Source organism: Vollenhovia emeryi, unplaced genomic scaffold, assembly GCF_000949405.1.
Source record: "Vollenhovia emeryi isolate VEMERY1.0 unplaced genomic scaffold, V.emery_V1.0 DF939143.1, whole genome shotgun sequence".
NCBI lineage: Eukaryota > Metazoa > Arthropoda > Insecta > Hymenoptera > Formicidae > Vollenhovia > Vollenhovia emeryi.
Genome location: NW_011967223.1, coordinates 1,996,706 through 2,011,795, shown reverse-complemented (window position 1 = coordinate 2,011,795; position 15,090 = coordinate 1,996,706). Strand labels below are relative to the sequence as shown.

General features: G+C 47.2%; 1 protein-coding gene across 5 annotated transcripts in view; it reads right to left on the bottom strand.

Annotated features, from left to right (window-relative positions):
• Positions 1–15,090, bottom strand: part of LOC105566677 — a 401,439-nt gene that overhangs the window by 9,323 nt on the left and 377,026 nt on the right. For all 5 annotated transcript variants that reach the window (XM_012020872.1, XM_012020874.1, XM_012020873.1 and 2 more), the window contains one exon: positions 4,073–4,512. In XM_012020872.1, coding sequence (XP_011876262.1) covers positions 4,073–4,512 — 440 coding nt within the window. The remainder of the gene's footprint in view (positions 1–4,072; positions 4,513–15,090) is intronic.

The window sequence follows — 15,090 nt, the reverse complement described above, 5'->3', positions numbered from 1 at the left end:
GAACGACTATCGGCTTTCTTGCATCGGGGGGCCTCCTCTTTCAGCGGCGGTTCGACGCGGCTTGCCCTCGGCTTGCGCCATCGTAAAAAGATCCGTTATCTCGCCGCGGCGCGAGAGATGAGGGTATACTAATGTATCAATTTGCGCGTCGGTCAGATCGTTTAAACGACTGTGGATAAATGTCAGGCGAGCGCGCGTTTCGCCACGGGATTCGTGTTGCGCGGCGGAACAACGTAACACGTGTTGCGTTTATTCCGCGAGGCGCGTACGCCAACCTGTCGGGGGAAACAAGTCGGATCGAGTCGTTCGGGAGCTTCCGCGTGTTGAAATTTCGACTTTGCCGCTCGCGAGTAATGAGTTTCGCGGAGCGGGAGGGAGCGCGCGGCCGGCGATATCGGCGCATGCCCTCGCGGGAAATTGCTTGGCTTCAATTTTCCAAGCGATACACGAGGAGTAGTCGGCTATTTCGCTGTTTCTGACACGTCGGAGTACTATATCCCGCGTTTTACGAGCGCGGCCACTCACCCATAATCCTGTATTACATAGAAACGCAAGTTACCAGGTGTATAACCCTCTCTATCCGGAGGTCAACGAAAACACGGCGAGAACGCGTACGGCCATTCGATTACCGGGCAGGCATAAAAGTGACGATCGGCCGAAAGGCTAATCGAAAGGAGCGAGATAGACGAAACGCGCGAGATAGGAGCGAACAAGCGGGCGGGGGAGGGGAGGCTCCGATTGCACGAGATAATTGAAGATAATTTTCTCGGCCCGTGGCCACGGCTCGTGCTGCCATGCCCACTTAACTTTCACGTAAGGGGGATGTGGCCACTTAGCCGCTACATGCTCGCTTACTCTCCATGCATATGTAAAGCACCGTCGGTGGTTTCCCGCGACCGTTCGGCCGACGGAGGGGCACGGGAGAGACGAGAAGATCGTTTCCGCGATTTCTGTATTTCCGCAAATCCGCGAAAAGCTCGTCAAACGCGTCGGAAAAGTCGCGATTCGGTGCCGGGCACTTTGCGCGCTACGCTTCCGCGTATTTGCAACGCATTGCAATTGCGATCTGACGAGAGCAGGGTCGGCTGGAAAAGTCCAGGGTTGGTGGAAGAAACCGTGGTAAGTTCCGGCTTTTTACCGTCCCGGACTTATCCGGAATATGGAATAAATTGGCAAAAATTACAAAAGTAACTAATGCTTAATTGAAATATATTTATATAAATATTGGTCATTTTTATAGTTTTTATGAGAAAAGATGTTTGATTAAAATACTAAATTATAGATATTAATCACTATTTTAAAAAGAAACCAATGTAATAAGTTTTTTAATTATAAACGAGAACTTCGGAGATACTAAATTTTATATTAATTTTTAGTTTATGCGGGAAACAATACTTTTTTGCAGTGCTTTCTAAAAGTTTTCTACTTATCTTATCGTTTTTAATAGAGAAGACCCGTTTTCGTCGGTTTTTTTTGGTCGGAAAATACCGGTTTTTACCACTGGCATGGACTTTATCCAAGAAATATGAAATCTTGCCAACCTCGAACAAGAGACTCGACGAATTAATCCAAGTGTGACCCGTTTCAAGGCCCTAATTTTCTATTAGAAACAATATACTTTTATTGCGCATTTTACCCAAGTGAGGAAATAAATCAATGTACAACAAGACGAGATACGTAATGAGATGTCATTCGCTAATTCGCGATTGACGTTGCCAGCGTGGTATTAATCTGACATTTCAATTTGTTGGAGCGCGCGAAGAAGAGAAAAGCGTAAAGACGACCCCGCCGGCTCCGGGGGCTCCTCTGCGATTCGTATTATCAACAAGACGCTCCTCGAGTTACCGAGGAACCGATCGGTATCCGATCTCCTACGGGGCAGGCGAGACGGAGAGATTTCTTCAATTTCACGGGTCTGTTCGCCCCCCTTCAATTATCGGCACTTAACCAGCAATAATTAGACGTTCCAGGATTGGGTATCGCGCCGGCGGACCTTTAAAGTGGATAAAAGCGAGGCGGAATAAAAGAGAAATGACTCTTTCCACCTTGTTCATCTTACTATCCTTTTCCCCCGCGTCTACTTTCTCTTCTTCTTACTTTTCCTATTAGTGTCTCATCCTGCCGCCATTCACTTTCTTTCAATCCGCAACCGCAAATAAGAGTCGTCGTAAAACCGAGGGGGAATTTCTCGTTCATCGATACATATTTGATCGGACGACCCTCCGCAATCTTTTCAATAACGAAGAAGTGGATATCCCGTAACTGCCGCGACAGTAATCGGAAACTTTTCGCATTAATTATGCCCATTTCTCTCGCGTGTCGGATGAACCGACTCGGTATGATATCGACGTCGAGCCATTAATACGTTCGTCTCGATTAACAGTAGGCAACAGGAAATTGCGTTCGTGATTCGTATAGAGCGCTTCAAAGTCAAATATTCAAGAAAGATCGTCTCCCTAATGAGTTTCCCGGCGCGTCTAGAAAAGGAAGATTTTCACAATTAATTCGCGCGACATCGGCATTACTTATTCCTTTCAGGAAAGAATCCCGGATTATAATCTCGTGTATACACAGAGTGCGTCAATCCATCAAACTAACGTCACGCTTCATTACTGCGTTAATCTCCAAGATGATGACATCGTTTCTACGCTCGTAATATATTGTATATATATATATATCTCTCCGATCCGCATTTCTCTATTTATCCGCCAGCCAATTCCCAATCGCCACTTTCTTTCTCCCGACCGCGAACACGAGAGGAGCCGTCGTAAAGTATCAGAGGAGGCCCATACCAGTCCGCGATACATATTTGATCGAACGACCACCACGAGGGGGAAGGGGACGGGTGGAGTTTTGATGAAGTACCAGTGGCACCCGGGCCGTACACACGGGGGGCAATACTAGACGTCTCGACGGTGGTGAGCTGATATTTATTGCACCCGCGGGACACCGCCGGGTACCCTGATATAACTAAATTCGCGTTTATGACCCCGCCCACGCGACGACGAGTAGTTTCTATCTTTCTTAAGGAAGAAATACACCTCTCTAACCGCGAATCCATCGTAGTCGGACGCCTACAAGTTCCGCGGCGGAATGGCAAGTATTGAATCACTCGTGGCGCTATTAAATCCTGGATATCGGAAGAGGAATCTGGACACTGGTCTATCCCCGGCCAGAATCGATACTCGCGAACGTTAATGGTCATCGAGGTGAATAGATACGGCCTGGTCAGACGAGATGGATATAGAAATTCCGTGAAAGATTCTCTTAGACGATAAGATACTCGGGCGGATAAAGGACGCGTCGATTTACTATAATTATATTGAATCGACGTACTTTTTGAACTCGCCGTGCCTTGAAAAGAACGAATGTAAATTTGCAAAGTATATCTGTAATGCTCGCGGTGATAAATTCACGATACAATCTGTAAATTGAGTAACAAGAATTTAGGGGTTTCGGGGGCGAGCGAAATTTCAAGCTAAACACCCGCCGGAGGACTTTTCGTCGCGTATTCGTTACGTTTTATAATACTCGCGACACAGGGGTAACTTTATGACAAATAAAAGCCTTCATGGGGAAGATGAAATTGCGATGCGCGGAGTGAAAAGTTACGCGATGGCTCCCGTGCGTGCAAAATGCGTGCCGTACAATTTTTACGCGTGGCGTTTTACACCTGTACTCCTCTCACCATAAACGCTCCTGTATTACGCCATCAGCGACAGCAGGAAGAAAAAAGCGACGACAATGTCAGCGCCGCTCGAAATTGTCGATAACACCGGCCCGAAAGTAAAACTTAATCTCGTAAATCGCGCGTGAGGCTCGGTACAGATATTTATATAGATGCTATCTACAATATTCCAATTGTCCTCGAACCTGCGCTCGATGTATCAATGCGATCGAATTACGCGGGAGGAATGCAAATTCGTTGCGGATCTCAATACGGGAAAGGACGGGAGAAAGCGTCGCTCCACATCGAGATCCGCAATTTGCATTCCTCCCTCGCTACTCGATCGAATCGGCATTGCGGATCTCAACACCAAGTAACGATGCATGACTGGCGTGTAACACTGACCTTGGTCCTGCACGCGTGGAAATCACCGGCGATGTTCCTGAGATTGGCACCCACGCTCGTCCACGACTGCCTCTCGTTGACGATCAAGCCGAGGTGGCAGCGGCAGGTGGTACCGTTGCAGTTGCTCACCTCGATCGGGCCCGTCTCCATGACGGAACTCTCCGACGCGAAGCGTCTTCGCGGCCGTGGCCTTGGGCTCGGCAACGGTGCGCCGTTGCTGTTGACGTTGCTACACTCAGGGAACTGAAAGGTCGCGTCCCTCATCGGGCTGCTGGGGACAGAAACTGTCACCTGGGGCGACGGCGGTGGCAGCTGATCCACGGCCGATTGCACCAGGTCCGGCAGCGGCAGGCTCGACAAGTCCTCGACGTTGCCGGGCTGCAGCCAGATCACCAGAGGTTGCTGGGACCCGGAACCGCCGGATCGACGCGGTGCCCGATCTGCGGAGCAAAAGAGGAAAATCTTCTCTCAAGACTCGCTCTACGAGAATTTTTCTAGTTCTACAAAGTATACGAGGAAAAAAAAACAATCGCGAAAGAAATCGCTGCGTCTCGACGTAGACGGGAATCGAGAAGAAACGAGGAGATTGAATTGATCGCGATCCGTATGGCGTAATTAAGACTCTTTCAGCGCGAATGCGTTTAACGGGCGGCCGCGTCACGTGATGGTTGAATTAATGATGACCGTGGTCTTACAGCTACCGTACGCCAACGAACGGTAATAACACTCGCGCTCGTATCGCCACGCTTCATAACGACAATTGATTACACGCAAATTACGTTACACAATGGCAACTCGCCGGCGACCGGAGTGTGTTGAGACGGTTACTTCGTATATAAGGTTTAATGCCACTAGGTGCGTGCTGCAAGGTAACGCGGTCCGAATATGGCAAGAGCGACATTGTTGGATAATGGCCGCTTTAAAATTTATAACGGGCGATCCGACAGCCTTCTCCACGCACTTTCGACATTTGCGGACATTACGAAAGACTATTCTTGCGCGCGCACGTGCAACTTTTATCTGGATACCGTAAGAAACCTTTATGACATTCGCCAGCTCCAGTTTCTGGGATCAGGAGTATTTTCTTATAAAGCGAAGCCGAAGATAAAATTAATATCCGAATTGCGTATGTCGGTGCTTACAGTCTCTCCGGCGCGAGGATCACGTCTGCCAAGCTATTGCGCGTAAAGTTTGTTCGTTGATAGTGACACAACGACATCGACAATCGTCGACAGGCCTTGGAATCAACTGTTCTAAGCTCGACAAACATACGTTGATATCTACACTTGGAAAACGCGCGTTATCACGCGCCGCGGCAGACTGCCTGTCTCCCGCCTGGATATATATGCGCGTTTTTATCTGTCGCGCGGCTATACGATTTCGTAGAACAGTTCCTCGACGACCAAGCCTCCAACGCGCGCGCTGCTGCCTCCCGCTACCGCGTGACACGCTTTCCGCCTCATTTATCTCGTCATTTATTTATCGCCGAGATATATCTTCCTCTTCGTTATCGTGTCACGGACTAACAGTTTTATTAAGCGGCCACGTCATCCCCTTGCCAGCTCGAAAATCAAAGAATCCTAATACCGGCTGATGCAACAAAGTCAATTATAAATGCGTATCGCTTCACTTCACGATCGGCATCGGGTATCAACGCGCTGCTGATGTCACGCTTTGCCCCTTGCAGATAACCGAGCATCGGGAGGATACTCGCTTGTCGCGTGTTACGAAACATAAATCGCGATATCATGCTCCTGCACTCCGCGGTTGCAACCTTGAAAGCGCATCGCGCGACTCCGGCCGGAGCGGTGAAAGCGACGGCGTCTCCCGCGAAAAGCCGCTTTACCGTAAGGTTCCAGAAACATTTAGACATGGCCACTTTTCACTTCGCACGTGGACGCGTACACACGAGCCATGCGTGACAAAATAACAATTCTATCGTGCCCCGCGGCCGTCATTGTCTCGGTTCTCTCCCGTTTCTCTCCTTCCATCTTGTTTTCTCGGCCTCCCCGTCATCTTCCCGCGCAAGCACACGTGGTTGCATCCTTGACATTTCGAGTAAACGTCCGTAATGGCTCGCGGCTCTTTCACTTGTGCAACAGCGCACACATCGTCGTCATCGCCTACATTCGATTAAAGCCGCTCGCAGTCGCGAAATCTTCGTTCTACAGCGCGCTGCAGCAGCAGCAGCAACAGTCGCGATTGAAAGAGACAGAGAGAGAGAGAGAGAGAGACATGGCCGCCGCTCGCGCGCTTTTCACCGCTTGCAAAATATACGCATCGTAGAGATGCGGCATCGACGCCCCATTGGCTTTCTACCTGCTTTTCCAGCCAAATGTCACTCGATAGAGCCCGGCGTGAGAACACCCGCGCTAAACCTTTGCGGAGAGAGATTTATAATAATCGAACTCGATATTTATTATGCCGAACTCGCGATGTTGAAAGATTTATGTCTTTATATGCGCGGTTTCACGGAGAAATCAGCAATAGTTGTCTGCAGTTCGGACGAGGTACATACGTCTCTTTCGAAATTTGTTTCCACTTGATTTTGTTGTAATACACGAGTATTAAAAGCTATAAATCTTGGAAATGGCATACAGATGCACTTTGAAATGCAGAAAACGCGGAAAGATTGATTGAAAGCAGGCGGCTGGATGAGAAACGTCGCATGAAAGATGAATTATCTCCAGGAAAAAAAATGAAAGAGATTAATTATGTGCCATTAATCTCGTGTACCATTAATCTCATTAACAATTGAGATTGTACTTAAAAATAATTGAATGACGTTCCGTAAAGAGAAATTTACGGTAGAAATAATAATTGAATAACCAGTGCATTAATAAATTTTCATTTACATTTAAAGCGTCGTCTAGTATTAGAATTTCAGGAAATATTACACAAAGGCCTCGATAGCGAATCGATTTGCTACACGTTTCTGCTTGACCGCCCAGCGTTATCAAAGAAAAGCTCGACGGAGCATTTCCACTTTACGAAAAACACACGGTGATCCCCGCGGTCGCGGTTTTCCCATTACCTTTGTTCAACGGCGTATACCGAAAAGCTCGTCGTAGCAAATCGCTGAAAAGGGTATAAAGTTCCAGCGCGGACCCGCGCGCGCACGACGCATAAAAGGCGAAGGTTGCCCCGCGAGCAAAAAGTGCATCGCGCACGTGGCCAACACCCGCATGCACTCTTCGTGGTCTCGTGTGTGCACTTCGGCGTGTATATCTGGATCGAGCTATGTGCACACTCCAACGGTGGAGTGGGATAGAGACGTTGACCGACAAAGAGAAGAGCACAGAGAGCAGAAAGAGAGAAACGCGGTGCACATATATATATATATATATATATATATACATATATAGTGTTTGCGTATGTATGTGTGCGAGTATATATACATATATATATACACACCGGATGAGAACGAGAGGGAAAGAGAGAGAAATAAATAGAATAGGAGGCGGAGGGAAAAGAGGAAAGATCAACAACGGGAAGAGGGGCGAGAGAGAGACGGAGACTGCCGGTAGCATATGCGAGCACGTGAGTCACATGGAGCGCCCTTTGTACATAAGTGCAACGCAACTTGTTACAGTGTACGTATGTAACGGCGGGAGCCAAGTTTTCGAGTGTGTGGGTGTTCGCGCGCGCCCGTATGTTTCGCGGCTGTGTGAGCGCGAGCCGCACAGTGAACGCTGAACCGCACAAAGAACCCCTCTCAAGGCCGCGCCGGAGCTGCACACAGCGCATACGCACGCGAATGCGTAAAATGCACCTCGGCCGCTGGCACGGTGCTCCTCTCCGCGCACCGTGCTCCGCTCCGCTCGCGCGCTCTCTTTTTTTTTTATCGCGTCATTCTTCTGCACGCTTTTCCGGAACAATGGAACTACGAGCGACAGATGTACGCGGTAATTGCAACTGCGTCGTGCCGCGCATTTATCGGAGATCGGCCGTGATTTTGCCGTTTCGGGAAGGCGTCGATCGCGCGTTAACAAACGTGTCTCGCGACGCCTTGGCTAATCGGCCGAATCAGCATTCTCTTAAACGCGACAGTACAAAGAATGTCCTATGAATTTGCTTGAATTTGACCAACGTGGACCCGGTTTTTCATTTTCTCATTAACTGTTGACCAGAGGTTAGTCGACTTTCCGCCTCTTCTCAGATAATAACGTAGAAAAAGATGGAGAGTCGAGTAACTTCTGGGTTAACAGTTAACCAGAAAATGAAAAATCGGGCCACAGAGAATTAATCGAGTCTAATTTTATATAAACGATTGTAAATTTTGCTACGAGATCGTTCGCGGAAAAACTGAAAGATAAGACCTTTTTAACAACACATTCGGATAAGAATAAGGTATCTGCAATACGATTTATCATCGATAGAGAGATAGTATGTAGCTTGATAACATTAAAAGTAATACTTTTTTAGGGGTAGATTTTTTAGACAGCTCACGTGCACGCGCGGCAAACATTTCAAGCAAAAGCCCCGGATTTGCGCAATGCAACTTGGGCAGATGTGCGTTCGGTTTCGAATTCTCCAAAGCGCGCGCACCACTCGAAAGGTTACGCGTACCGATGCGCAACGTGGATCGATCGCGAAGCGAACAAAAAGGTCGGCCTGGCGGGCCCGCGGCGCATACGTACGCCGTTGCGTTTATAGCTGGTTAATAAGAAGCGTCATTATCTATCGGCGATTTTAGCGCGCTGACAATATTACCATTATTGCGATAGCGCGCAATTGAAATGCTAAAAAATACACGTGCTGCAATACCGTTGCGTCAACCGTGCGCGATTACGACGCGAGCGATATTAGGCACGCATTTTCTATAACTAATCGTCTTGCCCAACGCGATTGCACTCGAGATTAAATCATTCTGTCGATCGCGACCGACGACCGTACAGTGACAATAAAATCGATATCGCGGTAATATCGGGGATTGATTAAAATAAGTTGTGACAAAATATTAATTTGACCTAAGATTAATAATTTCTTGAGATTAAAGCATTCTGTCGATCGCGACCGTACAGTGAGAATAAAATCGACGTCGCGGTAATGTCGAGGATCGATTAAAATAGGTTGTCACGAAATATTAATTTGATTCAAGATTAATAATTTCTTGAGATTAAATCATTCCGTCGATCGTGACCGACGATCGTACAGTGATAATAAAATCGATATCGCGGTAATCGTCGGGGATCGAATAAATGAGTTGTGACAAAATATTAATTTGACTTAAGATTAATAATTTCTTGAGATTTTTAGAACGTGTACGATAAAAGAGAACTCTGCGACACGGTTATTGCTTCATTCTCTGATTAAATCGTTTCATCGATTGTTACCGAGACGATATTTTTTCACACTTGAAAGGTATGTGCATTAAAAAATACCTAAGATCGCTCGTTCCCAGAACGATTCAACGTCGCCTTGGTGGAACGCGTTATTAATTCCGCAATGCAGGTCACAAATTGTGTAATTAATTATTTATATCATCTCGATTATGCTCGGTAGGAATCGCGCTGTTGAGCGTAACATAAAATGTCGAAATCGATACGGTTGGCACGGTTTTCAAGCGTTCTCGTCTTCATTCGTGCTTGACGTGGTCGTTTATTGATAGGATCAAACTTTGAAGCAAGAACAAAATGCCGAACAAAAATCGCAGGAATCGCCGCGGCCGCGTTTCGGGCCCGTAACTTCTTGCGCAGCGGGTACAATTTCGGCGTCGATCCAGCGCAACCGGATCACAATTATTAGTCGCCCTCGGCCGTAATCATTATTCCGCGAGTCCTCGATAATAATCGGACGTGTTTCATAGCGGGCGAACGCGCGCGCGGAGCGGAAATCGATTCCTCGAAGGGCGATTCGCCGAAGAGGCAACGATCTGCGGCACAACTCTCCGAGCGCGCTGCAGGACGCGTGCGGCACAGAATGCGTTTCGTGAGTCGCGAAAATTAAATAAAGTAACCTCCTCCTCCTCCTCCTCCTCCCGCACTCCCTCGCAATTGTCTCGTTCTTTTATCGCCCGCTCGCCTCACGAGTTCCCCGTCACGGTTCTTCATCCTCCCCCCCCCCTCCGCTCCCCCCCGTCGGACCTGATAAATTTGCGGAGCGTGATTCGAGCCCATCGCTCAAGCACGGAGGTAAAGACAAAGCAATAAAAGAGCGCAATATTTATTCGCTTCGTGTGTCTCACGAACTGCCCTATCTTTTTCCCTTCCACGTCGTTGCGACATTAATTTTTCATGCATTCGCGATCGAAAGCGTCTCGTCTTTTCATATTTGTTATTATGGATAATAACGCAAATTTCTTGGATTTATGAGGATTATTTTACCGCTCTCCGTTGGGCGCGAGCTCAAACGATCGCGAAGTGTGTTTATCGTCGCGTCCTCCACGACGCGTAAGCGAACGCTTATTTTCGACTCTCGAAGAGCGCACTTTGCAAAGTGTCGAGCGTGAAGATCGCGCGAGGGGCAAGCTCAGCGCATTAATCAGCGTGGTATTTGGGAGCCTCGGGGACTGAGCCTTCAGTTAGCTTGTGCTTCATCAAAATGCACGGAGGATAGCGTCAACAGGCTACGCACGTAACGGAGGTTATTTTTAAAAATTGCGAAGGGCCTTAATTAAAACGGTACACGGCGCCTCTTTGACCGAATCACGTGTTAAAGTTACTTTAACAAGTGACCGAATTGATGTGACGCAGATAGCGAGGAGTGGAGGGGGGGGGGGATAAGAAATATGTGAGATAAAGGGTTTGCAAGCGCGTGTAAAAGGAAAAAAGAGAGAGAGAGAAGAGAGAACGATTCGTTCCGCGGCGTGCACGAAGGATCGCCGAGTGCACTTGACTTTCACGCTCGATGAAATTTCGATGACCGACCGCGATAAATTTATAATACGCGTCGGTGCAACCGCAGGCGCAAGAGGAGAGAGAGGCCCGCGTAGATAAAATCTGCCGAATTTCATGAGCCGGTGAATACGCGTGCTCCTATCTGATCCGGTCTACCAGAAACGCGGGGCTCCAGGGGACCGTAAAAATGCTTTACACCGTGCGAGAAGTGGCGAAGTGGATATCCTCCCCCGTATGAATATTAATTGCCGCGGGTAGTTAGGAGATTGCCAAAATTCGCGGAGAGCCTGTTGACTACCTCAATCAGCGTCCTAATTAACAAACCGGAATGCGACGCGCCCGCCGAGGATAAATATTCATTTGCGAGGCATGAACAACGCTCTCATTAGTTGCGAGCACGTTCGCAATAAATAATTCAACGAATAATGAAAATTAATTCTGCGTTACGTTATCTCGATACCACGAAAATTTGTCGGGGATCTGTTCAGAAATGTCTCTTTCTTCCCAGTTGCTCCACTTGGTGTTACTGTACACTCACAGAAAAAATTTCCGGATCCAATGCTGCTACATTTGAATGTATCATAAAATAGGATCGATATAGCGCCACTCGTATTTGTTATAGAGGAAAGAAATATTTTAATCTTAAATAAAAAATTCTCAAATCTAGAATAAAATGATAGTACATGTCGTCTTTAGTCTAATATCGTGGTGTCAACTTCGTGCGTTGCAAGATGGAGGGAAAATTTATTCTAAGCGCAAGAATACGTAAACTTACATTTATGTAAGTTACTCCCGTCTCAATATAGTCAGTCAATCTTTTTTAATTCGATAGAGGAGAATAAGAATTGTTGATTTTACTTTGATATTGTCTTACTTTTATACTAAATGAGGTTGTGAGAAATATAAATGCGTCGAGAATATTTTTTGTCTCGGTAACAGAGATTCTTTCTGAGGGTGTACTTTACGTGTGTTGGTATTAGCGTCATGATGTGAATTATTCAAATCCTATTATACTTTTAACAATTGCAGTAACATATTTAGGCATCGTTATAGAAACTAAGATAGTAATGTAATCGAAAGGCGAAAGAATTGCAGACCGGTAACGTTTGATAACATTCTTACGTGCCGATCATCGACGCTTACGTAACGATTAACGACCACTGACCATCGACAATTAATTAAATGTTTATTTCCGTTCGTCGTGCGGAAACCGCTGGAATACGCGTTTATTGTCGTTCCTGCGACGTTGCGCGCATACGAGCTGATTTATTGACGTTTAACGAGGCGTCTCCGATAGAAAAACGCAAAAGATCGGGACGACAGAGGAAGGAAGAAAGAAGGAGGGGGGGGGGAGAGAGAGAGAGAAAGAAGGGAAAAAATTCGATAAACTCGACGGGCGAATAGATAAAAAGGAGCGACGTCGCGCCCTCAAGTGTCTGCCTTGCGACGAGATAAAGCGCGGTTTATACTCGACGATAACGGATTGCCGATGAGGGAAAGAAGGAAAGAAGGAGATTGCAGTCTCCGTCCGAGTGAGGGATGCGATGAATTTTTGAAGAATTCTGTCAATAGCAGTCGCTCTCGCGAGTATGAATGGCGGCGGAGGCGGCGGTCGCGGGAGAGACCCAGCAATCTACAATGACGAATTCCTTTCAATATTTCATAAGGTCTATAGACTCGAGTCACTGTTCTCATCCCGGCGGCATCGATCGCCTCGTCTGCCGCTACTAAATGGAATATCTTTGATAAATCAGGCAAGTCATAGTCGAAGTTTTCACGCTCGGCTTGTCGCCGATGAGGAAGCTTCCACGGCGACGTGGTACGGCAATATAATTGACAATTTCCAATTATAACTGAGTTAGAATTTATTAATGGGGAGTATTCGTGCATAGTTTCAAGCGTGACTTCAGTGCCTCCGCTCCTAAAATTGTGAGCAGCTGTTACGATGACACGGGACAGTTTACGAGAAAGAGGGACGGAGAGATAAAGAGAGAAACATAATACGAAGTTCAGTATCAAGTGCGTATCGTGTTACGAGTTATCCGATCTTTCTCCCCGAGAAATCAAACTCCTCCGATTAGCGCGATCGTGATCATTTGATTCGTCTTATCGAGCGACTTGTGGGAAAAAGGTACGAGAGGAGAGAGAGAGAAAGAGAGAGAGAGAGAGCGAGTTTAATCGCTTCGTTCGAAACGTCACTTGTTTAGCCCGCATAATTTTAGAAAATTGTAGGTTGCGGTATTGCGCCAATTTGCGGACAAATTTGAGTATACCGCGATTTTGTCGTATCGAGCGTACTTTGTGTTAATCCGATTCAAACTCGTGATAAATTTCGAGTAAACGTCTCACTAGAGCGTACGCTCCCCTGTTCGGATCGATCCTATCTTGGAAAAAGGCCGAAGGAGGTGGTCGCCTTAAAATACATTTGGGACGTAATCGCGATTGCCGCACTCTCGCGAGGCGTTTGTTCGCGCGAGAGCGCGCGAGATGACGGGGGGGAAGTTTTCTGCAAATGTTACGAGAAGACTCCGCGCGTTGCGCGGTGCGGGAATGCCCACAGCTGTTCCTATAAATAACAACCCCCGATTTGATGCAACCACGCGAGTGCTCGCGGCGGCAATTCTGCATCTTCTCTTGCGAAAGCGCGGCAACTATGGTTATTGACCCCCGTGCAACGTGCGCGCGGCCCGGCACTATTTCCGTTCGTGAAATAATGGGCCCGAGCATCGTAACGTGTGATTTAAACGCGCGCAGGATAGACGAGGATTCCCTCGTGTTGGTCGACGCGTAATCCTATCGGCGCGGCAGATTGCTCGGCGGAAATTATTGAATATTATTTGTGTGAATAATCGGAGAATATGCTGAGCTTCGTGTTAATCTTTGTAATAGGCTGCTCCACATTTCTTGTTTACGGTTAATCGTAAAAGGGGAAAAAGACCGAGTGTCATTTCGATAGATTTTTGAAACAACTGCACGCCGACACAGTCGGCAAAAGATCGGTGATAAACTTTTGATATTCGAACGACAAAATATAAAATGCAATTTTGTGTTTTAACGTCGCGTGTAGTAAATGAAAATTACGCGAATGGCGGAATAAGAGCAACGTGCGCTCGCATTAAAACGATGTATTACGATTGAAGATTTGATTATTGCACATGGCACGGGTAATTACGTTCTGCCTGACGCACGGCTTTATTCGCGGCGAGCAAAATGCAATAAAATATATTATACAATGTGAGGCGAGGGATTTATCCGCGGATTACATTATCCATCACGGTCGAAAGATTAAATCTCCATAAATTATTCGTTGTACCAACGATATTCATTAACGGCGCGGTTCAAATAGCCGCGAAGTGTTACAACAGTAATGTGCGGTAAGCGTTACCGCACGCGTATCCATTTCGAAATATATCCTAATTTTATTTTCATTAATGAAATTACGTTTTGTTGTGACGATTTCTCTAAGGACTTTTCAATCGGAATTATCAAACCGCAGCGCGGTTAAATTACGAGGGAAGTAAATTCTCTTCCGCTCGCTGCCAATGGATTACAGTACTGCTCCACTTGTTAGAATCCAATATCAGAGATTTATCGTTTCAGGCAGATTGATCGATCGCGCGACAGTAATTTTCTACACACATATATATATATTGCAATAGCGTATGCCGTAATAATGTTTTTATTGGTAGGAGATCGCTTGAAACCACTCCGCGCCTTACCGAGGCTTCACCGGGGATTGAGTGCCAGGCTCTTGTGGATTTTCTACTTGATTTACAGAGCGCCGAGGCGTACGCTGGCGAGAGAGGAGGAGAGGAAGAGAGAAGGAGAAAGAGAGAAAGAGAGAGCGATCGATGATGTCACGCACTTGCGGTTGATAGCCGCAATCTCTCTGCGAGGTGCGCCGGCACGATCGACATCCGAGATTCGGGCTTCGTCGCGGCCGGGTCCGCGCTGCATCGCGTTTTATAGCGCGTTTTACTGCGTGTGCTGTGGCTGACCATTGGTCCCTCTCTCTGTCTGTCTCTCTTTCTCTCTCTCTCCACACGTTGCCGATCCTCCTCGCTCCTCTGGTCTCCTCTCTTTTCTCTGTAAAGGAGGCACGACCAGCGGAGCAGGGTCATGGCCGGACATCGTCTGCCATACTCTCCCTCTCTTTCTCTCTCTCTCTCTCTCTCTCTC